Source organism: Taudactylus pleione, unplaced genomic scaffold, assembly GCF_031769625.1.
Source record: "Taudactylus pleione unplaced genomic scaffold, aTauple2 ptg000173l, whole genome shotgun sequence".
NCBI lineage: Eukaryota > Metazoa > Chordata > Amphibia > Anura > Myobatrachidae > Taudactylus > Taudactylus pleione.
The window spans coordinates 433,714-457,047 of NW_028284575.1; the positions used below are offsets into that span (position 1 = coordinate 433,714).

At 49.3% G+C, this 23,334-nt stretch overlaps 1 protein-coding gene across 2 annotated transcripts in view; it reads left to right on the plus strand.

Annotated features, from left to right (window-relative positions):
• Nucleotides 1-23,334, plus strand: part of CEP70 (centrosomal protein 70) — a 43,730-nt gene that overhangs the window by 430 nt on the left and 19,966 nt on the right. Inside the window, exons 2-5 of one of the 2 annotated variants that reach the window (XM_088475481.1) lie at nt 2,999-3,021; nt 11,032-11,122; nt 13,031-13,154; nt 13,234-13,414. In XM_088475481.1, coding sequence (XP_088331607.1) covers nt 2,999-3,021; nt 11,032-11,122; nt 13,031-13,154; nt 13,234-13,414 — 419 coding nt within the window. Of the gene's footprint in view, nt 1-2,998; nt 3,022-10,813; nt 11,123-13,030; nt 13,155-13,233; nt 13,415-23,334 lie in introns of those variants that run through there. The other variant, XM_088475480.1, reaches the window with a different exon arrangement.

Consider the following 23,334-nt stretch of genomic DNA (forward strand, 5'->3'; position numbering starts at 1 on the left):
TGGTGAGGTACAGGGGGAGCTGTGTGAGGATATAGGGGGTTAGTGAGGTACAGGGGGAGCTGTGTGAGGATATAGGGGGTTAGTGAGGTACAGGGGAGCTGTGTGAGGATATAGGGGGTTATTGAGGTACAGGGGGAGCTGTGTGTGTGGATATAGGGGGCAGTGAGGTACAGGGGGAGCTGTGTGAGGATATAGGGGGTTAGTGAGGTACAGGGGGAGCTGTGTGAGGATATAGGGGGTTAGTGAGGTACAGGGGAGCTGTGTGAGGATATAGGGGGTTATTGAGGTACAGGGGGAGCTGTGTGAGGATATAGGGGGTTAGTGAGGTACAGGGGAGCTGTGTGAGGTTATAGGGGGCAGTGAGGTACAGGGGAGCTGTGTGAGGATATAGGGGGCAGTGAGGTACAGGGGAGCTGTGTGGATATAGGGGGCAGTGAGGTACAGGGGGAGCTGTGTGAGGATATACGGGGTTAGTGAGGTACAGGGGAGCTGTGTGTGTGGATATAGGGGGCCGTGAGGTACAGGGGGAGCTGTGTGTGAATATAGGGGGTTAGTGAGGTACAGGGGAGCTGTGTGAGGATATAGGGGGTTAGTGAGGTACAGGGGGAGCTGTGTGAGGATATAGAGGGCAGTGAGATACAGGGGAGCTGTGTGTGAGTATAGGGGGTTAGTGAGGTACAGGGGGAGCTGTGTGAGGATATAGAGGGCAGTGAGATACAGGGGAGCTGTGTGTGAATATAGGGGTTAGTGAGGTACAGGGGAGCTGTGTGAGAATATAGAGGGCAGTGAGGTACAGGGGGAGCTGTGTGTGGATATAGGGGGTTAGTGAGGTACAGGGGAGCTGTGTGAGAATATAGAGGGCAGTGAGGTACAGGGGGAGCTGTGTGTGGATATAGGGGGTTAGTGAGGTACAGGGGAGCTGTGTGAGAATATAGAGGGCAGTGAGGTACAGGGGAGCTGTGTGAATATAGGGGGTTAGTGAGGTACAGGGAGAGCTGTGTGTGGATATAGGGGGTTAGTGAGGTACAGGGGAGCTGTGTGAGAATATAGAGGGCAGTGAGGTACAGGGGAGTTGTGTGTGAATATAGGGGGTTAGTGAGGTACAGGGGGAGCTGTGAGAATATAGGGGGTTAGTGAGGTACAGGGGCGGTGTGTGAGGATATTGGGTGTTAGTGAGGTACAGGGAGAGCTGTGTGTCGATATAGGGGGTTAGTGAGGTACAGGGAAAGCTGTGTGTGTAAGTGTGGATATATGGGGTTAGTGAGTTACAGGGGAAGCTGTGTGTGGATATAGGGGGTTAGTAAGGTACAAGGGGAGCTGTATGTGGATATAGGGGTCTAGTGAGGTACAGGGTGAGGATATAGTGGTTTTGTGAGGTACAGGGAGAGCTGTGTGTGGATATAGGGGTCTAGTGAGGTACAGGGTGAGGATATAGTGGTTTTGTGAGGTACAGGGAGAGCTGTGTGTGGGTGGATATAGGGGTTTAGTGAGGTACAGGGAGGGTGAGCTGTGTGTGGGTGGATATAGGGGGTTAGTGAGGTAAAGGAGGAGCTGTGTGTGTGGGTGGATATAGGGGGTTATTGAGGTACAGGGAGAGCTGTGTGGCTCGATATAGGGGGTTATTGAGGTACAGGGAGAGCTGTGTGGGTGGATATAGGGGGTTAGTGAGGAACAGGGAGGGTGAGCTGTGTGTGGGTGGATATAGGGGGTTATTGAGGTACAGGGAGAGCTGTGTGGCTCGATATAGGGGGTTATTGAGGTACAGGGAGAGCTGTGTGGGTGGATATAGGGGGTTAGTGAGGAACAGGGAGGGTGAGCTGTGTGTGGGTGGATATAGGGGGTTATTGAGGTACAGGGAGAGCTGTGTGGCTCGATATAGGGGGTTATTGAGGTACAGGGAGAGCTGTGTGGGTGGATATAGGGGGTTAGTGAGGAACAGGGAGGGTGAGCTGTGTGTGGGGGTGGATATAGGGGTTAGTAAGGTACAGGGGGAGCTGTGTGTGGATATAGGGGCTTAGTGAGGAACAGGGAGGGTGAGCTGTGTGTGTGGGTGGATATAGGGGGTTATTGAGGTACAGGGGGAGCTGTGTGGGTGGATATAGGGGGTTAGTGAGGAACAGGGAGGGTGAGCTGTGTGTGGGTGGATATAGGGGGTTATTGAGGTACAGGGAGAGCTGTGTGGGTGGATATAGGGGGTTAGTGAGGAACAGGGAGGGTGAGCTGTCTGTGGGGGTGGATATAGGGGTTAGTAAGGTACAGGGGGAGCTGTGTGTGGATATAGGGGCTTAGTGAGGAACAGGGAGGGTGAGCTGTGTGTGTGGGTGGATATAGGGGGTTATTGAGGTACAGGGGGAGCTGTGTGGGTGGATATAGGGGGTTAGTGAGGAACAGGGAGAGTGAGCTGTGTGTGGGTGGATATAGGGGGTTATTGAGGTACAGGGAGAGCTGTGTGGGTGGATATAGGGGGTTAGTGAGGAACAGGGAGGGTGAGCTGTGTGTGTGTGTGGGTGGATATAGGCGTTAGTAAGGTACAGGGGGAGCTGTGTGTGAATATAGGGGCTTAGTGAGGTACAGGGAGGGTGAGCTGTGTATATTCTGGTTCCCCAGGGTTAAAGTGCAGGAAAGGGCAGTAGTGGAAGAGAGGAGCAGCTGGTATCATGGGACCCGTAGTTTGAAGAGGTGGCTGGCCCCAGGGATGGAGTTGGCAGCTGAGACCCAGCCCGGCATATCAGAGATTGTTTGTTTTCTTTGAGAAGGACGGAGGTCTGGTGGGAAAGTGATTTCACCCTGATAGAGATAATAAATAATGACCATTATGTTTATTAATTAGAATCAATACATGAAGAATAATTTTCTTTATATTGTATACGGTTCACAGAAACTGTTCTACCTTGTATAGGAGAATGTTATTTATTCCATTCATTCTCCAATTATTGAACTATATGTTCCTAAGCACAAAGTCATTACAGGTTTGTTATAATGTGTTTTTCCCTCTCAGGTGTTGATGAAGAGACCTCCAAGGTAAACGAGAAGTTGGGCCTATAATCCACACTGCACTGGTCACTGTAACATCAAGGAATCTTCTCTATTAAGGGGCTCGGTACCTGTCCCCCTCCTGGATACCCTGGGCCTCATTTACCATTGTTACTGTATTATACAGTGTCTTTGCAGGGAATGTCTGGCCTTTCACATCCGTCCCTGCCGCAGGGGAGCTTACAATCTGTTTTCATTACCCCACAGATACTAGGGTTGTGACAGTCAATGATAGTCTGTTTGCGTCCCATAAAAATGTGACGTGTAAAATCTGTCGCTCTGCAGCGTCGGAGGAGGAGTCAGAGCCTCAGCGCGCCTTGTTTTGTGGAGAAGCGAGAACATGTCATTTTGTTTAGCAAAATTAATGAAGATGCATATAGGGAGAGTCAGGCCCATAATATACTTCTAATACAGTACACCGTGCGCCGCCTAATTTGGTGAAGTACATTTGTCCACAGTGTACCATAACAGTTTGGCATAACTTATATAACTGATAAAGACTTTTGCCATCGGCGTTAACAATAATATGCTGCAAATCTGTGTGTGTATAGCAAATACAAGCATGGGGGATTTTGTTCAAATTTGAATGAAAGCTTGTAAGCGTGCAGCCCGTCGTCACAGGACCCCAATTCCCTGCAAGTTCTACACTAGCATCTATGCCCAGCACATCATTACATTACAGCTACATGCAGTCTGGTACAGAGGGGGGCTGGCTTGTGAGCCACACCCAACTAAGCCTTATATAGGCCCCCATTTATTAATGATCGTATTTGCAATGCGATCAGGGCATGTCAGTACCGCCATGATAGCATTGCAAAATGCGATCATAGCGCGCGGATGTATCATCCGGGACATGCAGGGACACGGGCTCCGAAAGTAGCCCATCCCTACGATATCTCCGGAGAGCTGCCGGCCAGTGCGGGGGGCTGCTGCACTAATTATACGTGGTGTATCCCATAGGCTAATTATACGTGGTGCATTCCATAGGCTAATTATACGTGGTGTATCCCATTGGCTAATTATACGTGGTGCATTCCATAGGCTAATTATACGTGGTGTATCCCATTGGCTAATTATACGTGGTGTATCCCATTGGCTAATTATACGTGGTGTATCCCATTGGCTAATTATACGTGGTGTATCCCATAGGCTAATTATACGTGGTGTATCCAATAGGCTAATTATACGTGGTGTATCCCATAGGCTAATTATACGTGGTGTATCCAATAGGCTAATTATACGTGGTATATCCCATAGGCTAATTATACGTGGTGTATCCAATAGGCTAATTATACGTGGTGTATCCCATAGGCTAATTATACGTGGTGTATCCCATAGGCTACAGCAGCTAACGCCATCTTCAGATGGCGTTAGCTGTGGGGACCAATATCCGGAATGAATTGCATTCTGGATATTGGTAAATTTGGCAGCATCGCATCCCCTATAGAAACCTACGGGGAATACGGCTGCCTGCAGGAATGGAGGCATCGGCTCAGGTATCGGAGATACCTGCTGCGGTCCCTCCTTGATACATCCAGGAGAAGCTTAATATTTGAGGTAAACCCCCGAAAACGGGTGTTTTCAGGGATTATACCTGAAATATTCAATGATAAATGGGCCCCATAGCCTTGATTGGAGGCAGCCATGATAGCACTAGGCACAATTTTTCAAGATCGAAAATAAATATTTCCGCATATGAGATTTTCTGCCTCAGATGCACCTTCGCATAATCGCAGCTACATTTATAAAGGCCAGTTCTGGCAGGATTCGGAGGAGACTGAACAGATTACTGGAAAAGCAGGTGGAGTATTTCTAAAGCCGTTTGCATTTGGATGTATCCATCATGTTACAGCACTTCATAGCCTCGGCACTAGGCTATAAAGGCATAATTATTAGGGTGCCGTTGCGTGGTTATTGCAGCACACCCTATTGTTAAGTGTAGTTTTCAGCACCTGTCACCTCATTATGTTGCAGTACCTCAGTCCTCATTACATGCTCTCTCAGAAAGCATTTTTCTACTTCAGGGTCCATAGGGGGTCCACAGGGTTGACCTTGGGGGTATAGGTTGGGAACCAAATCCGGGCACCACGCAGTTAAAGCTTTTAGCTCCCAGGATGCACTTGGGTCCACTCTCCCTATAACCCCACCCCCAAGCCAGAGGCACCTCAGTTTAAGTTGGTGCCCGGCCGGAATCGGGTCACCGTTTAGTGCAGTGGGGAGCTGATTAGCAGCCCCTAAGCTTTATTTTTTCTAAAGGACAGAGTTTTTTATTTTTCCTTTGGATTCTTCAGAGCGGCAGCGTCAGACTGTCCATAGGACGTCTAAGCTGCCGCTCCGTCACCCCGCTGGCGCTGAGACGCCAGTACAGATCTGGGGATCTCAGCGGGACCCCAGAGTCTGTACTAGCCGGACTCTGCGGGCGCCCAGGACTGCTGCCGGATCCACGGGGAGCAGGTAAGGCGCGGGTCACCGCTTGCGGTGATCCGCGCATTTGAAATGCAGTCCTGTGCCTCCGGTCTCTGGGGACAGACCGGAGGCGCCGGCAGTGGCGGCGGGCCCCCCATACCCCGTGTGTCCACTAGACCACCAGGGACTTAGTGTTCGGTGCAGGGAGCCGGCGTCCCGGGGGTTAATAGCCGGCCAGGGGAGACAGCCTTCCCTGTTACAGAGGCTCCTCCCCTCAGCTCAGCGCGCCTTTCAGTATCTATAGTCTGGCGTCGCTGAGCTGCTTCCTCCGCGGGCCACGCTTCTTCTGAGGTCTCCAGCGGCCATTTTCTCTGTGGTGCAGCAGAAATCTCTGGAGATGGCAGTTGGTCCAGTCCCCCTGCGTACCTCACCATCAGGTCAGTGTACACAGCGCTGTAGCCTTCCCAGACACTGACTCTGGGTAAGTTGCATGCAGTGTAATAGTGCAGTATATTATATGACATGTTTATGTATATATGTATATATCTGCATTGTATGTGACTTATGCTAGTGCTGACTGTACTTTATTCTCTCACCTGTCAGTGTATATCTATCCCTTTCCTTATCTGCCCTAATACAGCTGTACTTGGGGTGGTTCTGAGACCTCACATTTATATACTTGTTAATATTTGTGAGGTTTGTCACATACTGTTGCGTGCTGCACGTTGCCATATTTTGAGTGGAACTGTGTGTTGCATACGCTGAAAATGGGTCCCTGCAGCTAATTTTTAGTTTCAGTCAGGACCAGTATAGCGCTGCTTGATCACAAGGCTTGGTCAGATATGTCTGACCAGGAGATAGAGCGTTATACTGCACCCATTTTTACTATCCTGCAAGCCATGTGCTGCAGGTGTTAGTGCGGAGGATTTAACTCTTAAAGGGTTCTGTATGTGGCGTCATCGGGTGCCGGCCCCTTTCACGACCCCCTTGGGCGGTTTGTTTTCTCGGGATCCTCTTAATTGCGGATCGCCGGGCGGGCCCCATTGTTGTACCTCACTTGGGGTTACTTCACCATACTGCCCTTTTTCATCTCAGGGTATCTCGCAGTTTCTTGCACTCTTCGCCTGTGACACAGACTACCGCTCCCTACAGGGGTTTTTCGAGTATATGAATTCCCCCTGGTGCCACAATAGTCTGTCATGCCCCTTGCAGGGATTACCACAACAGCCACCCTGGGTGGATGTCGTTTTTCTATGAAACGCAAATTGGCGTGGTTGACGCCCTGTGCTTACTTCCCACTTGGCTCTACCGTGAACTGGATACTGTTTTGGGCTCTTTCCCTCTTACACGGGGGGAAGCCTATCTCAAGTATTATTATCCCTGTTTTAGGGCTGGTAGCAGGTCCATTCTGCACCTGTATCATACACCCTCAGTATTACGTGCCTTTTGGGTGCCTGTTGCTGACTAGCGGGTGGATCGCATGGCGGGACTCTGGCTGTTGCCAGATATGAGGTATTACAACAGTGTTTGGTCTCCTGTCCCAAATTCCCTGAGGGTCATCATGAGCCCCTCCTGGGGTGGATGGGCGTGTTACTCGTCGGATTACAGACGTTACTACGCATCCCATTCCTGCGTGGTCGGATTCTTCTGATCCGTAGGTGGTAACTCTGCCTGAAATCAGTATACTCGCTTTCAGGGGTTGTTACCCATCCTACCATGGCGATAGCATGGTTGGTTAATACTATTGCATACTGAGCTGATGCATTTGTAATGTTTTTTCCCCTCCAACACGTCTGGGGTTCAAATGTATTTGGTTGCTCACGTAATATATGCAGTTGTCATAGGTGGACATGCCTATATTGGATACCAGCTCCTAATTTTCAGAGTTCCGGCTGCGACGGTATCCTCCGTAATACCCTATGGCTGCGCTCTGGGAATGCAGAGGTGCAGATACCATCTATAGGGTATATCTTGTTGGGTCCTGACCTTGACAGTGGCAGTACAAATTTCCCGCCGTCAGCTATGCTCACTACGGGGCCTCAGACTATTAAGTCTTTTTGTCCTCTGGGTCAGCCTAAAGGTCTGTTTCTTCATAGACTGTCGGCCTTTACAAGGGCCGACATATCCAGTTCCGAGCAGACCTGGACTGCCAGCCGATCCTGCTTCTGAACCTACGGATATATCGTCAGCCTGACGAGACAGGCCTACCACTGGGAGATGGCGATTTCTCAGTTTGCCCGGTACTAGTGTCTAGTTGCCGCGGCTACGTGGGTAGGAGGGTACGCACTCTCTTTGCTCAGGCGGCCTATTTCCATGTGATGGTACGCAGGCCCTTATTCGGAACAGGGCCTTACAAATCCAGAAAGCTATACAGTTGTTGCGGTAAGCGGAGCTAATTGGGCCATCCCCACTTTCTCAGCGAGGGACTGGTTGTTCTGCTTTCTTTCTGGTGCGGTGGCTGAATGGTCCTCTTTGGCCTATTCTCTGTCTCAATTCCCCGAACCAGTTCCTAAAGCTACCTGGGCTCAGGAAGCAATCCCTATGCTCCATCATACTATGTTTGGAACCTGGGGACTTTATGGTATCACTGGATATACAGGACACGTGCCTACGGGTACTTACAGAGACCTTACCTCAGCATGGACTGAGGTTTGCTGTATCACAGCACTTACGATTTTTCGGGCTCTGCCTGTTGGGACTGCTCTCAGCCCCACAGGGGTTTACCAGCGTTTTGGATTTTCTGACAGTTCTTCTGTTCAGTATATCCCAATGCTCCTGTACCTGGATGGCCTCCTGCTCTTAGCAGGATCACCGGGGTACTTTACAGCCGGGTCTGACTGACTGACAGGGGGGTTGACTGCAGACGTTTAATCAATGGGGAAAAAGTCCTCCCTGCATCCCTCTCTGGGTATTCTTCACCTAGGAGCCCTGCTGGATTCTCAGAATCTGAGAATTCTTCTGGCATAAGACGGCATCTCCACTCTTCCATTAGGAGTACATGGATGTCTGCGCAGTCGACATATGTCTTTACACTCTGGGATGCATGGTCCACTATTCAGTGTCTGCCTTTGGAAGGGTGGAATGGGCTTAGTTCCATTCCAGGCCTTTCCATAATTGGCTTATCTCCAGATGGAACAAGTTATTTCTGTCTGATCACTGTTCAAACGATGATGCTCTCCCCGGAGGCAAGTCGGTCCCTTTTCGGGTGACTATGGCCATCTCGTCCAGGGTATTCTTTGCTAAGGACAGTGTCTGGTTCGCATCCATTTCAGTGCAGTTGGATGTCTGTCGATTCCACCCTGTCAATTAACTGGTTGGAACTTTAGCCTGTCTTGGGCCTTCACTCTGGCATAACCCTTGTTTCCCGGTGAACCTGAAAAAGTTCAGTCCGACAGGGTCAGAACAGTGGCTTCCTTTTTAGCAATACTGTTCGTTGGGTGGCAATGTCAGGTATGTCATACATTCGGACATTGTCTGAGGGTCTCCTCCCGACCATCTCGACAGTGTTCATTTCAGGTGCTCTCCATTGGTAAGCGGGAGTCCTCAGCCGTCACGACGTGCATCCAGGGGACTAGTCTCTTCCCCAAGAGAGGTTTCATCTCCTGGTGAGCAGGGGGGGGGGGTCCTCCTGAGGTGACCCTCATGGCCTTCTGACTCTATCACACTATGGTGTTACAGTCCAACTCTGGGGATTCTGAAGCAACCTTCAGTGACTCTTTGTCGGTGAAGTAGTTCTTCCAATTTGCGTACCTGTGTTCTCCGGTCTCCATTCTTCCTCGAGGGAAGTGTTTCAATCGAGACGGAGATGCTTTCCTGCTGGTGGCTCCTGATTGCCCCAGATGTCAGGGGTACTTGGTTTTTTGGAGTCTCTCCATCGATACTCCATTCCTGATGCTTCACTGCCCAGACCTGTTGTCTCAGGGTCCTGGGGTTTGTCTTGGACCTGGGTCGTTTGTCTTTGACTGCGTCCCTACAGTGGTCTTACGGCTTCCCTGGCTTTGTCATCGTTGGAATGATTAGAGCACATGGATCAGTTTTTGCTGGGACCTACCACAAACTGTGGCAGCCATAATTCTTATGGTATTATACCTGTCGATATGATCCTCTGGTGTCCAGGATTTCCAGATATTCTGGCATTCCTTCCGGCTGGCTTGGGTTTCACCCTCGGCCTGGCCTTCCTGACAGTGCGGATCTCTACACTGTCAGTATGATTAAGATATGGAATTGCTCCGCTCTGGTATCCAGTTCATCCTTTGGAGTGTTTTCTGGATTATGCCTCCATTTGTCCTCCCTAGGGACTCCTTGGGAGTTAGTAGTGGTTCTTCGTTGACTCCGGGGAAAGTTAATGGAACCGCTGGTTGTGATTGCCATTACATGGTCTATTGCTTTGGCTTTCTCTCAGGGAGTTTATATCACCCAGGTGAGTGTCGGAATTGGGAGCGTTCTCATGTGGCTCCCTCTTCTGGAGGGCATCTTGTCAGGGTGTGAGTTGCTCTCACCCTGTGTTTCTTCTTAGTGATTTTTAGGTTCCATATTATTCTGGAACTTATGGTGAGGCCATTCAGTCCCCGGTCTTATCGGCTGGTGTGGCCTCATTGACTGTGGTCCGGCCTCTGTGGATTTATGTGATCCGTTCAAGTTCCTGACGGAAATCGGACTCCTTATTGGTGGTCTGAGATTTCTGGTTTTAACAGGAAAGGATGGCCGGCCTATGGCCAAATGTTGGCTGGACGGCCTCGTATGTCTTCTTCAGGGGCCTACCCATGGGTAGGCCTTTCTGTTGTTGATGCTTGTTTTTTCTCGGGCCATGTAACCCTCGTGGGTGGCTCGCTATGGCGCCTTGGCTGTTTTGCCTTGCTAGATGGCCACGTGGTCTTCTGCCCACACCTTTTTAAGGTTCTAGGCATTGGTTTCCTTTGCCTCTCCGGATGCTTCCTTTTTGGCGGCGGATTCTCCTCTCAGCACAGGAGCGTCCCCTCCCTTGGTTGAACTGCTTTGGGACATCCCCAAGGTCAACCCTGTGGACCCCCTATGGACCCTGAAGTAGAAAACAAGAGATATGGTAAGAACTTACCTTTGTTATCTCTGTTTCTACGAAGTCCATAGGGTCCACAGGGCGCCCGCCCTGACGCACCTGGCTTCAAATGGGCTGTGTGGCTGATCACCGGTTTTCCGTCCCCCATTTCTGTGAGTATGGTTATCGAGTGTTCCAGTTTTCTCTCTCTTTTTTTCTCCTCCTCCGGCCTTTGGCTACTTACAAACTGAGGTGCCTCTGGCTTGGGGGTGGGGTTATAGGGAGAGTGGACCCAAGTGCATCCTGGGAGCTAAAAGCTTTAACTGCGTGGTGCCCGGATTTGGTTCCCAACCTATACCCCCAAGGTCAACCCTGTGGACCCTATGGACTTCGTAGAAACAGAGATAACAAAGGTAAGTTCTTACCATATCTCTTGTTTTTTCCTAATGTTATGAGGTGCTGTGTATACCATGTGTGCCTTTTACATACATATACTATTTATATGTATGAATGGAGTTTTTAGTGCATTGCTTTTCCCCACTGTCTGCATATTTCCTCTTCTATATTTCTCATTACAGAAAGAACTGGATGAATGGGAAAACATAAATAAGATTCTAAAGCGTCATGGCTGTTGTCCAGTGCGCGTGTCAGAGGGTGATCGTTTCACAGGTAATAAAAGAAGTAATACGTTTACGGGGGTTAGCAGGAAAGTTATGGAAGTAGGTAGATGTATGTATGCCACCAGGGTAATGTGGTGAGCAGTGGACTTCCTCTGGAGGGGGTGAGCAGTGGACTTCCTCTGGAGGGGATGAGTAGTGTGGTGAGCAGTGGACCTTCTCTGGAGGGGGTGAGTAGTGTGGTGAGCAGTGGACTTCCTCTGGAAGGGGATGGAATAATATGAGCAGTGGACTTCCTCTGGAAGGGGGTGAGTAATGTGGTGAGCAGTGGACTTCCTCTGGAGGGGGTGAGCAGTGGACTTCCTCTGGATGGGGTGAGTAATGTGGTGAGCAGTGGACTTCCTCTGGAAGGGGATGGAATAATATGAGCAGTGGACTTCATCTGGAAGGGGGTGTAGTATTGTGGTGAGCAATGGACCTTCTCTTGAAGGGGATGGAATAATATTTGGGCAGTAGACTTCCTCTGGAAGGGGGTGAGTAGTGTGGTGAGCAGTGGACTTCCTCTGGAAAGGGATGGAATAATATGAGCTGTGGACTTCCTCTGGAAGGGGGTGTAGTATTGTGGTGAGCAGTGGACTTCCTCTGGAAGGGGAGTGTAGTAATGTGGTGAGCAGTGGACTTCCTCTGGAGGGGGTGAGTAGTGTGGTGAGCAGTGGACTTCCTCTGGAATGGGATGGAATAATATGAGCAGTGGACTTCCTGTGGAAGGGGGTGTAGTATTGTGGTGAGCAATGGACCTTCTCTGGAAGGGGATGGAATAATATTTGGGCAGTAGACTTCCTCTGGAAGGGGGTGAGTAGTGTGGTGAGCAGTGGACTTTCTCTGGAAGTGGGTGGAGTAATGTGGCGAGCAGTGGACTTCCTCTGGAAAGGGGTGGAGTAATGTGGTGAGCAGTGGACTTCCTCTGGAAGGGATTGGAGTACTTTTGTTGAGTAGTGGATTTCCTCTGGAAGGGGGTGGAGTAATGTGGTGAGCAGTGGACTTCCTCTGGAAGGGATTGGAGTACTTTTGGGAAGTAGTGGATTTCCTCTGGAAGGGGGTGGAGTCATGGAGTAATGTGGTGTGTGATGGATTGGTAATGACAATGAGAGCAGTGGACTTCCTCTGGAAGGGGGTGGAGTCATGTGGTTAGCAGAGTACTAGTCCTGGATAGGATGAGATCACAGGGTGAGCAGTGGACTGCCTCTGGAGAGGGTGGAATAATGTGGTGAGTGATGGATTGGGTGAGATGACATGCGAGCAGTGGACTGCCTCTGGAGGGGGTGGAGTAATGTGGTGAGCAGTGTACTAGTCCTGGATAGAATGAGATCACAGGGTGATAGATTTGTTCTGGATTGGGTGAGATGACATGCGAGCAGTGGACTGCCTCTGGAGGGGGTGGGATGACTGATCGGGCAGTGAAATGACTCATGGATGGAGGTGAGCAGGGTACTGCCTTTGATGAAGAGGGTTGTGATGGGTCAAGTATGTGGGTCAAGTATGTGGTTTGCCAATATAAGTGGTGGATAAAGGGCGAGCAGTGGACTGCCTCTATGAGGACAGTGATAGGCGAGCAATGTAGTACCTCTTAGGGCGTGCGCTGTGATGTGTCCAGTACAGTAGTGGAAGCCTCTATGAAGAATTGCTCATAAAGTTGTTGCCCATAGCAACCAATCAGATTCTAGCAATTATCTTCTAGAATGTGCTAGATAAATGATAAGTAGAATCTGATTGGTTGCTATGGGCCACAACTCCACTTCTAAAAACCTGCACTTTAGTAAATATACCCCTAGCTGTGTTATGGATTATCTCTGTGGGGAGGCTGATGGGCGAGCAGTGGATTACCTCTGTGACACTGATATAGCTCGGTGTTAGTGCTCCTGCTGTTTTTGAGATTCTTCTCTACATCATCCCTCTTTAGGTGCAGTTGTATTGGACTCGCAGGCGTCTCTAGCACTCAGATCTGCAGTTAAGCTGCTGGTGGAAGACACTGAGAGACGTCAGAATTTGATTCATGGCCTCATCCAGTCCAATAACCAACTCAAGTAAGACTGCAGGGCAGGTGTGGGGCTGATAACTGCATATGGACTTGCAGAGAGATGGACCTTCGCTTTCTTGTTCCAGACAGGATGTGCGGTGGCAGCAGGACCGAGCTGGGCGCCAGGAGCAGAGGGTTAATGAGTTACAGCGCATTCTGGAGAGTGTCAAAGTTAAGCTCCGAGCCTTGGAAGATGATTTTATTTCTAAAATGCGACAACACCAGGCCGAAATGACAAGTTTACTAAAGGAGAAGGAGGCGGCTCATGTGAGTTTATCTCTGGAATTTGGCACATAAAATAAATCTGCACTGTTAGAAACTCCCCCTTCTTTGTTTCCATCACTCAGGTCTGTGAGTTCCCGGAGTAGCGGGTCCTTCGATAATGGTCTGCCCAGGGCAGTGTATTTTGTGTCTGGGAAATTAGTGATTGAGACCCTGTAAGAAAGATCTATTTTACATTGATTATCACTTTGCTGTTAATCCCGGGAACTCACTGCTGCCGGATTAAGCTGTAGCACTCGTAAAGCTAATGCATGTCCTCCACTCACTGGGGTACTGCCTCTGCCTACTTTTTTGCCCCACCTGCCAGTGCAATGCTTCACCCACTTGTGTTCTTTCCACCTACTGCGACAGGCTCTGTCTGCAGTTGCTGTGATCTCGCCTACCATGTTGCATTGGCTATGCTTACCACCGTTATGGCTAGGGTGAGCTGCTAACCCTGCCTGCTTTTATTTTGGGCCCCACCTACAGTTAATCTCGTCTACATGTGGCCACCAGCAGAACTTGTTCCCAATCTACCCCTATCTGTTGCTTTGCCATCTTGCAGTCTGATGGACTAATCTGGGTTTCCTGCCAAAGTGCCAGGGGAATGCTTCCTGCCAAAGTGCGTGCTGCCAATGTTCAAGTTTGTTGGAGGAGGGATAATAGTGTTAGGAATTCAGCTGCTGGTTCTCTGTATCCTGGGTTCTAATTATCAAGCGGAAGTTCAGGTGTGTCCCTCTCTGGTGAATTGCTCCCTGCGTAGTGCTACTAATTAGATGCTGTACAAGTGTTTTCTCCCTTGGATTACCTGGTTTGTTAAGCTGGCCATACACGGGACCATTTTTTATCACGATTTTGGCAGTTTCTACAGGTTGGACAGACTAAAGCTGGCCACACACTAGACCAACTAGTTGATTGGTTGGAATGAAAATCTGGTAACGTATGGGAGTAACTGATGATCAGCAATTTGCTCCTCAATGCCAGAAAACAGAGGAAAATGGTCGGTCAAACAAGTTTGTTAAATGTTTAACCTAAACAATTTGTTCAAACAACAGTTTTTGTCCATTTTCCGGCGTTTGGGAGCAAAGTGCTGATTGTCATTTGCTTTCATACCTTACCAGATTTTCATTCCAACTAATCAACTAGTTGGCTGGTTGGATGTAAGTTGGTCTAGTGTGTGGCCAGCTTATTCGTTTGCAAATAGTTGTATTTTGAGTCTTCTGCGACCCTGAAGCGCGTCCCCGCCGTCGTCTAGTTGGATTGCAGATCAGATGGTTTTGCAGAGAGATCTCAACTGATCATGTACGATGTGATACACTTCTATGCATCTTATCTTATGATCTGAATGGTCAATCGTACACCATTTGAAGTAGGGTGGAGAGCATTAATGGGCCAATCCAATTAGGTGCGAGAGCCTGGCACCTGTGAGTAAGTGCGGTGGTATGCCGCACTTATGGTACCTCCAGACTCGTACATTTCTGTTCACAGTCCCATAGGGAGTCCGAGGTGAGATTGTGCCGTGAGGGGGGCGAATTGGCGTGCCATTGCCAGAGTTTCTATGCCATTCCAATGGCAATTCGCCCTCCTCGCTCCTATTTGGATTGACCCCTCTTAAGGCGCGTACACACTGGGCGATTAAAGTGGATGACTGAACGAAAACGATATCGTTCAGTCGTCCACTTTATCGTCCATTTTTACCACAAAAACGATGAACGATAACGACGACGCGCATTCCAGCGGGTCGTTCGTCATTATCGTTCATCGGGTTAACATGCAGGCCAACCTGACGATGTCGTTAGGTTGCTGCATGTTATGGAATGGGGGAGAGAGCCCGGCGCTGAACGATATCGTTAATGATATCGTTCAGCGGGTGTGCTCAATGTCATGAACGACATTAAGCACACCCTGCCAGGGGATACACTAGACGATATCGCTCAGGGAGCATATCGTCTAGTGTGTACACACCTTAAGTGCTCTATCTCTCACATCCTTGCACCCACAGACTCATGAGTAATCTTGATTGAAAAGCGCAGTCCTGTCATTTAAATGACGTGATGCCTGCAAAGTGATGTTCTGGTAATTATGTGTGATCACCAGGGAGCTCCCCTGCACTACAGAAATCATTAGGAAGTCCTGGATGAGGGAATATGTAATAAACTCAGGAACATCCTTATTTGTAACATGAAAGTCTGCTCTTTCAAGTAAGGGGCTCCTTAGTGGTAATTGTTTGGTAATCACCTGTGAACAACAGACAATATCAACCTGCATTGCAGAGATACTAGTAGATTTGGTGGATGGGGGGGGAGGCATCTAAAGGCGGGTATCCACTACTAGATATACAAACGAGAGCACGATTACGACATTGCAATCGTGCTCTCGTTTGTATATCTAGTGATGTACCTACACTGAACGTTCAGTCCAGGCACATCCATCATCCCCGCACATGCTGAACCTGGCGGGATCATCGGGTTGACCAGCATGTACGAGCGATGATAGATGTCGGAAGCGACCAGCGTGCACGCGCATCGCTGGTTGCTTCCGACCAAAACATGCCCGATGCATGCGCGATTTGCAAGCGATTGCACGAACTTGTCTGTTTTCTGACTTGTCTGTTCCCCCCCATCCTGGCACCTTCGTTTGGAGTAGTGTGAGTTCCCTTTTTCAAACAATGGGCCGTATTCAATTTGAGGCAAAATGTAGGAATCGGCGATAATTTATCGCCAATGACGTCATTTTCGCCTATTTGAAATATCCCAGTATTCAATTTCAAAGACTTTTCGCCGGTGCGAAAAGTCTTTGTAAAATAAACGGGGATAACTTTTCACCATGTTCAACATGGTGAAAAAAAGTGCAGAATTGGGGTTTAGGGGTGTAGGCTTAAAAAATTAGCCTGCACCCCTGGGAGTATCATTTAAAAAAAAAAGTGAAAAAAATAAATAAATCGGGACACCCCCAAAAATGTTACTTTAAATTTGGGGGTGAAAAAAAAAATAGGAGAACAAAATGCCAAACTAACAAAATTAATTCTGGTGGGGTCCCCAAATATGCGGCAGGTGTTTTCTTCATTGCGCAGAGTAGCGGCAGGTGCATTTTTTGCTGAATTTTTAAAATTAACTTTAGGGACTTAAAAATATGCTTACCCCTATTTTCATGTACCCCAAATTTTTGATAGATTTATTTATTTTTTTAAATTAGTTATTCCTAAGAGCTATTCTTCATCACTTCTTCAAAGTCGGGGAAAAAACACCTGCCGCCGCTATTTAAAAATCCTAATTACTTTCTGCAGGGAAAAACGGGTGTACCCACAGTGATCCCCCATGTCAGGACATGATTAGGGGGGTCCTAGGATGAATTCCCGAAAATTCCCTATTTTTCCCGATGCTTACCTTTCCGCCGGGTCCCATTGTCACTGCTTTCTAATTGAATATGGGGATAAAGTGGGCGCGCCCGATACTTTATCCCCCTAAAACCTCTGATGTGGTGCGAAAAGTCCAGCACAGACTTTTCGCTCCCAAATTGAATATGGCCCAATGTGTTCTCATAGTGGTTATTTTATGGTGACCAACAAACACACCCTATACGTTAGAAAGCGTTAAGTCCAGAGATGGGGTTTCTAATGCCCAGGTCTCCCACATCCTGGCATCAATAAGCACCGGGATCCCCTCATTTGATGCGGTAGTTTGTCATAATGTTATTCCTTGCTGGACCCCATACCATTCCTACACATTTTATGGGTTTAGTTTAAACACATGTTAAAAAAAAAATCTGATTTTATTATAAAACCTACGTGTAGAAATCCGCATTTGCTCTTTTGGAACAATAGATTAATGTCAAAGGAAAACCGCTAAGTATTCTTGGTGGTGATTTACAAACATGATAAATACGTACTCTCTTAGTTCACAAACTATAATGTGTGTGGTCCCTGCATCAGTAATTACTGATATTGATATCAGAATGTGACCAGCCCAGAAACATGCCATAGAGTCTCAGCAGCGAAGGGGTTAGTATTTATTTCTACTTCAGGGTCCATAGGGGGTCCACAGGGTTGACCTTGGGGAGGTATAGGTTGGGAACCAAATCCGGGCACCACGCAGTTAAAGCTTTTAGCTCCCAGGATGCACTTGGGTCCACTCTCCCTATAACCCCGCCCCCCAGCCAGAGGCACCTCAGTTTAAGTTGGTGCCCGGCCGGAGTCGGGTCACCGTTACTGCAGGGGGGCTGCTCAGCAGCCCCTAAGCTTAAAATTTATTTAAGTTTTATTTTCTTGTTTTTTACTACTCTTCAGAGCGGCAGCATCAGACTGTCCAATGGACGTCTAAGCTGCCGCTCCTACACCCCGCCGGCGCTGCGACGCCAGTACAGATCTGGGGATCGCAGCGGGATCCCAGAGTCTGTACTAGCCGAGGAATCCCTGGGCTGCTGCCGGATCGACGGGGACAGGTAAGTCGCGTGGTCACCGCTTGCGGTGACCCGCGTGTACATGCAGTCTTATGCCTCTGGTCTCTGGGGACAGACCGGAGGCGCTAGCGGTGGCGGCGGGCTCCCCCTCCATGGAGGCATACCCCGTGTCTCCACTAGCCCACCAGGGATTATAGCGGCAGCGGGAGCCGGCATCCCGGGGGGTTAATTTGCCAGCCAGGGGAGGAAGCCTTCCCTGTCTAGCGGCTCCTCCCCTCAGCTCAGCGCGCCTTTCAATGCTACAGTCTGGCGTCGCTGAGCTGCTTCCTCTGCGGGCCACGCTTCTTCTGAGGTCTCCAGCGGCCGTTATCTCTCGGTGGTGCTGCAGAACTCCTAGGATGACAGTGTGCCCAGTCCCCCTGCGTACCTGGCCATTTTGGGTGAGTGTACACAGCGCTATAGCCTTCCCAGACACTGAATCTGGGCAGTTGAATGTAGCGACATTGTGCAGTATATTATATGTCATGCAAATGTAAGTATCTGTATTTTTCTGCATTGTATGTGACTTATGCTAGTGCTGACTGTCTGTACTTTATTCGCTCACCTGTCAGTGTATATCTATCCCTTTTCTTTATCTGCCCTAATACAGGTCTACCTGGGGTGGTTCTGAGACCTCACATATATATACTTGTTAATATTTGTGAGGTTTGTCACATACTGTTGCGTGCAGCACATTGCCATATTTTAGATGGAACTGTGAGTCGCATACGCTGATAATGGGTCCCTGCAGCTAATCTTAGCGTCAGTCAGGACCGGTATGGCACTGCTTAATATTTCTGTCAAGATAGTCAAATATATCTGACCAGGAGATTGCACACGATACTGCACCCATTATTGCTATCCTGCAAGTCATAGCCTGCAGGTAGTAGTGCGGAGGATTTTAACTCAGAAAGGTTAATGTATGCGGCGCCATCTTGTGCCGGGCCCCTTGCACGACCCCCTTAAAGGGCGGTTTATTTCTCAGGATCCTCTCCTTTGAGGATCGCCGGGCGGGCCCCATTGTCGTCACTCGCTTGGAGTTACTTCACCATACTGCCCTTTTCAACTCGGGGTATCTCGCAATTTCTTGCAATTTACCCCTGTGTCACAGACTATCGCTCCCTGCCGGGGTTTTTCACAGTACATGAATTACCTCCGATACCACATCGGTCTGTCGTTCCCCTTGCAGGGATTACCACAAAGGCCACCCTGGTGGATGTCGTTTTCTACGAAATACTAAATGGCGTGATATACGCCCTGTGGTTACTTCCCAGTGGCTCTGCCGTGAACTGGATGGTGTATTCGGCTCTTTCCCTCTCACATGGAGGGAGATGATTTCAAGTATTATTATCCCTGCTTTGGGGCTGGTAGCCAGGTTCATTCTGGATATAGAGAATGTCGATCCTGCACCTGTATCATACATTTCCCGTTTCTGCCCAGCGGGTGGATCTCATGGCGGGAGTCTGGCTGTCGCCGGATACGAGGAGTCACAAAGGCCTCCTGTTTCCCATTCCCTGAGGGTCCTCACAAGTAATGGAAATCTCCTTCTGGGGTGGATTTGTATGTTATTCGTCGGGTTACAGGCATTAATCCGCCTCCCATCCAGGCCTGGACGGATTTTCCGGATCCGTAGGTGGTAACTTTGCCTGAAATCAATGTACTCGTTTTCAGGGCCTGTTGCCCGTCCTACCATGGCCATCGTATGGTGATGCTTTTGTAACGTTTTTCCCCTCCCTCCACGTCTGGGGTTCAAATATCTTTTGCCGTTCACATAAAATATGCAGTGGTCATATGTGGGATTACCTACATTGGATGCCGGTCTTCTAACTTTCAGGGTTTCGGCTGCGACTGTATCTGCCGCAATACCCTATGGCTGCGTTATGGGAAAGCAGAGGTGCAGACTCCTTCCATGGGGAAAATCTTGTTTGGTCCTGACCTTGACAAGATTGTTGCATCATTGGCAGTATCACTAATGGAGAGATACCGTCTTTAGCTACTCCCACTACATTCGGACTAACTCTGTTAAGTCTTTTTCTCCTCAGGGTCAGCCTAAAGGCCTGTTTTTTCCTAGGCTGTCGGCCTCCACGGGGGCCACCATATCCAGTACCGAGCAGTCCTGGACTTCCGGACGACCCTGCTTCTACGCCTGAGGATAAACCTTCGGCCTGACGGGACAGGTCTACGTCTGGGGGATTCCAGAGTGAGGTGCTGATTCTCAACGGCCTCTCATTGCTCAGGCGGCCTCCTCACAGGCATTGTTACACGGGCCCTTCTTCAGACCCGATCAGGGCCTTACAATCCCAGAAAGCTATACAGTCTTTGCGGAAAGCAGAGCTATTTCGGCCAGCCTCACAATCTCAGTGAGGGACTGGTTGTTCTACTTTCTTTCTGGGGCAGTGACCGACTGGTCCTCATTTGCCTATACTCTGTCTCAAATCCCTGAATCAGATTCCAAGGGTACCTGGACTCAGGTGGAATCCTCCATGCTCCATCATCCGACGTTTGGAACCTGGGGATTTTATGGTATATCTGAGTGTTCAGGATACGTACCTACGGGTACATACAGAGCCTTTTCATCAGCATGGGTTCAGGTTTGCTGTGCCACAGCAACACTTGTAAGTTTCGGGCTCTGCCTTTTGGGACTATCCTCAACTTCACCGGGGTTTACCAGCTTTATGGATTTTCTGACAGTTCACCTGTTCAGTGTATCCGAATGCTTCTTTCTCTGGACGGCCTCCTGCTTTTAGCAGGGTCACCAAGTTACTTTACCGCCAGGTCAGGATAACCGTGGCTTCTTCTCGGCACAGATAATTAGTCAACGGAGAAAAAGTCCTCCCTGCATCCCTCACAGGGTTTTCTTCATCTGGGAGCACTGCTGGATTCTCAGAATCTGAGAATTTTTCTGGCGTAAGACAAGATCTCCACTCTTCAACTTGGAGTGTGCGGATGTCTACGCAGTCAACATATGTCATTACTCTTTGTGATGCGCGGTCTACCAGAGTGTCTACCTTTTGGTAGGGTGGAATGTGCTCCGTTCCATTCCAGGCCTTGCCATAATTGACTCCTCTCCAGATGGATCGAGTTTTTTCCATCAGATCGCTGTTCGAACGATGATGCTTTCTCCGGAGGCGAGTCGGTCTCTGTCCGGGTGGCTATGGCCATCTCGTCCAGGGTATTCTTTGCTACAGACAGTGTCTGGTCCGCATTCGTTTCGGGGCAGTTGGACGTCTGTCGCTTCTGCCCTGCCACTTAACTTGTTGGTACTTTAGGCTGTCTTGGGCCTTCACTCTGGCCTAACCCATATGTCACGGTAAACCTGAATAGGTTCAGTCCGACAGTCCAACAACAGTGGCTTCCATCTAGGCAACACTGGTAGTTGGGTGGCAATGACAGGAATGTCATACATTCTGACATGGTCCAAGGGTCTTCTCCTGGCCAACTCTGCAGTGTTCATTCCCGGAGCTCTCCATAGGGAAGCGGGCTTCCTCAGCCGTCACGACGTGCATCCCGGGGACTAGTCTCTTCTCCAAGAGAGGTTTCAACTCCTGGTGAGCAGAGGGGGCCTCCCTGAGGTGATTGATCCTCATGGCCTTCTGACTCTATCACACATTACCGGTGTTACAGTCCAGCTCTAGGAGTACTGAAGCTACCTTCAGTGACTCTTTGTCAGTGAAGTGGTCCTTCCACTTTGTGTACCTGTGTCCTCCGGTCTCCCTTCTTCCTCGAGGTCTTCGGAAGTTTAATTTGAGACGGAGGGGCTTTCCTTCTGGAGGCTCCAGTTCGTCCCAGACATCACTGGTACTAAGATTTTCGGAGTCTCCTCATCGATGCTCCGTTCATACTGCTTCACTATCTGGACCTGTTGTCTCAGGGTCCTTGTTTTTCCCTGGACCTGGATCGTTTGTCTTTGACTGCGCCCCTACTGTGGTCCTAGGGCTTCCCTGGCTCTATCTTCATTGAGATGTTTAGAGCAGATAGGCCAGACTTTGCTGGGATCTGCCACGGACTGTGGCATACATAATTCTTATGGTATTGTACTTGTCGATACGATCCTCCGGTGTCCAGGATTTCCAGATATTCTGGCATTCCTTACGGCTGGCTTGGGTTTCACCATCGGCCTGGCCTTCCTGACAGTGCGGATCTCTACACTGTCGGTATGGTTAAGATATGGAATTGCTCCACTCTGGTATCCAGTTCATTCTTTGGAGTGTTTTCTGGATTATGCCTCCATTTGTCCTCCCTAGGGACTCCTTGGGAGTTAGTAGTGGTTCTTTGTTCCCGCCAGGGACAGTCAATGGAACCGCTGGTTGTGATAGCCATTACATGGTCTATTGTTTAATCTCTCTCTTTCTTTCAGGGTGTTTATATTAACCAGGAGAGTGTCTGACTTGGGAGCGTTCTCATGTGGCTCCCTCTTCTGGAGGGCATCATGTCAGGGTGTGAGTTGCTCTCGCCCCGTGTTTCTTCTTAATGTGGTTTTTAGGTTCCATATTATTCTGGATCTTATGGTACAGCCATTCAGCCCCCAGTCCTCTCGGCTGGTGTGGCCTCATTGAGTGTGGTCCGGACTCTTTGAAATGTGATCCGTTCAAGCACCTTACGGAAATCGGACTCCTTATTGGTGGTCTGAGATCGATCGATCTCTCTCTGTCTCTGTCTCTCTCTGTCTCTGTCTCGTGTCTGAGTTGGGAGCGTTCTCATGTGGCTCCCTCTTCTGGAGGGCTTCATGTCAGGGTGTGAGTTGCTCTCGCCCTGTGTTTCTTCTTAGAGTGGTTTTTAGGTTCCATATTATTCTGGAACTTATGGTACGGCCATTCAGTCCCCAGTCCTCTCGGCTGGTGTGGTCTCATTGACTGTGGTCCGGCCTCTTTGGCTTTATGTGATCCGTTCAAGTTCCTTATGGAAATCGGACTCCTTATCGGTGGCCTGCGGTTTCTGGTTTTCACAGGAACGGATGGCCGGCCTATAATGAAATGTTGGCTGGATGGCCTCGTATGTCTTCCTCGGGCCTACCCATGGGTGGGCATTTCTGTCGTTGAGGCTTGTTTTTTCTCGGGCCAGGTAACCCTCGTGGGTGGCTCGCTGTGGCGCCTCGGCTGTTTTGCCTTACTAGGTGACCACGTGGTCTTCTGTCCACACCTTTTTAAGGTTCTAGACATTGGTTTCCTTTGCCTCTCAAGATGCTTCCTTTTTGGCGACGGATTCTCCTCTCAGCAGAGGAGCGTCCCCACCCTTGGTTGAACTGCTTTGGGACATCCCCAAGGTCAACCCTGTGGACCCCCTATGGACCCTGAAGTAGAAAACAAGAGATATGGTAAGAACTTACCTTTGTTATCTCTGTTTCTACGAAGTCCATAGGGTCTGAAGCACCTGCTTCATATGGGCTGTGTTACTGGTCACCGGTTTCCCGTCTCCTTTTCTGTGAGTATGGTTCTTGAGTGTTCCAGTTTTCTCTCTTTTTCTCTCCTCCTCCGGCCTTTGGCTACTTA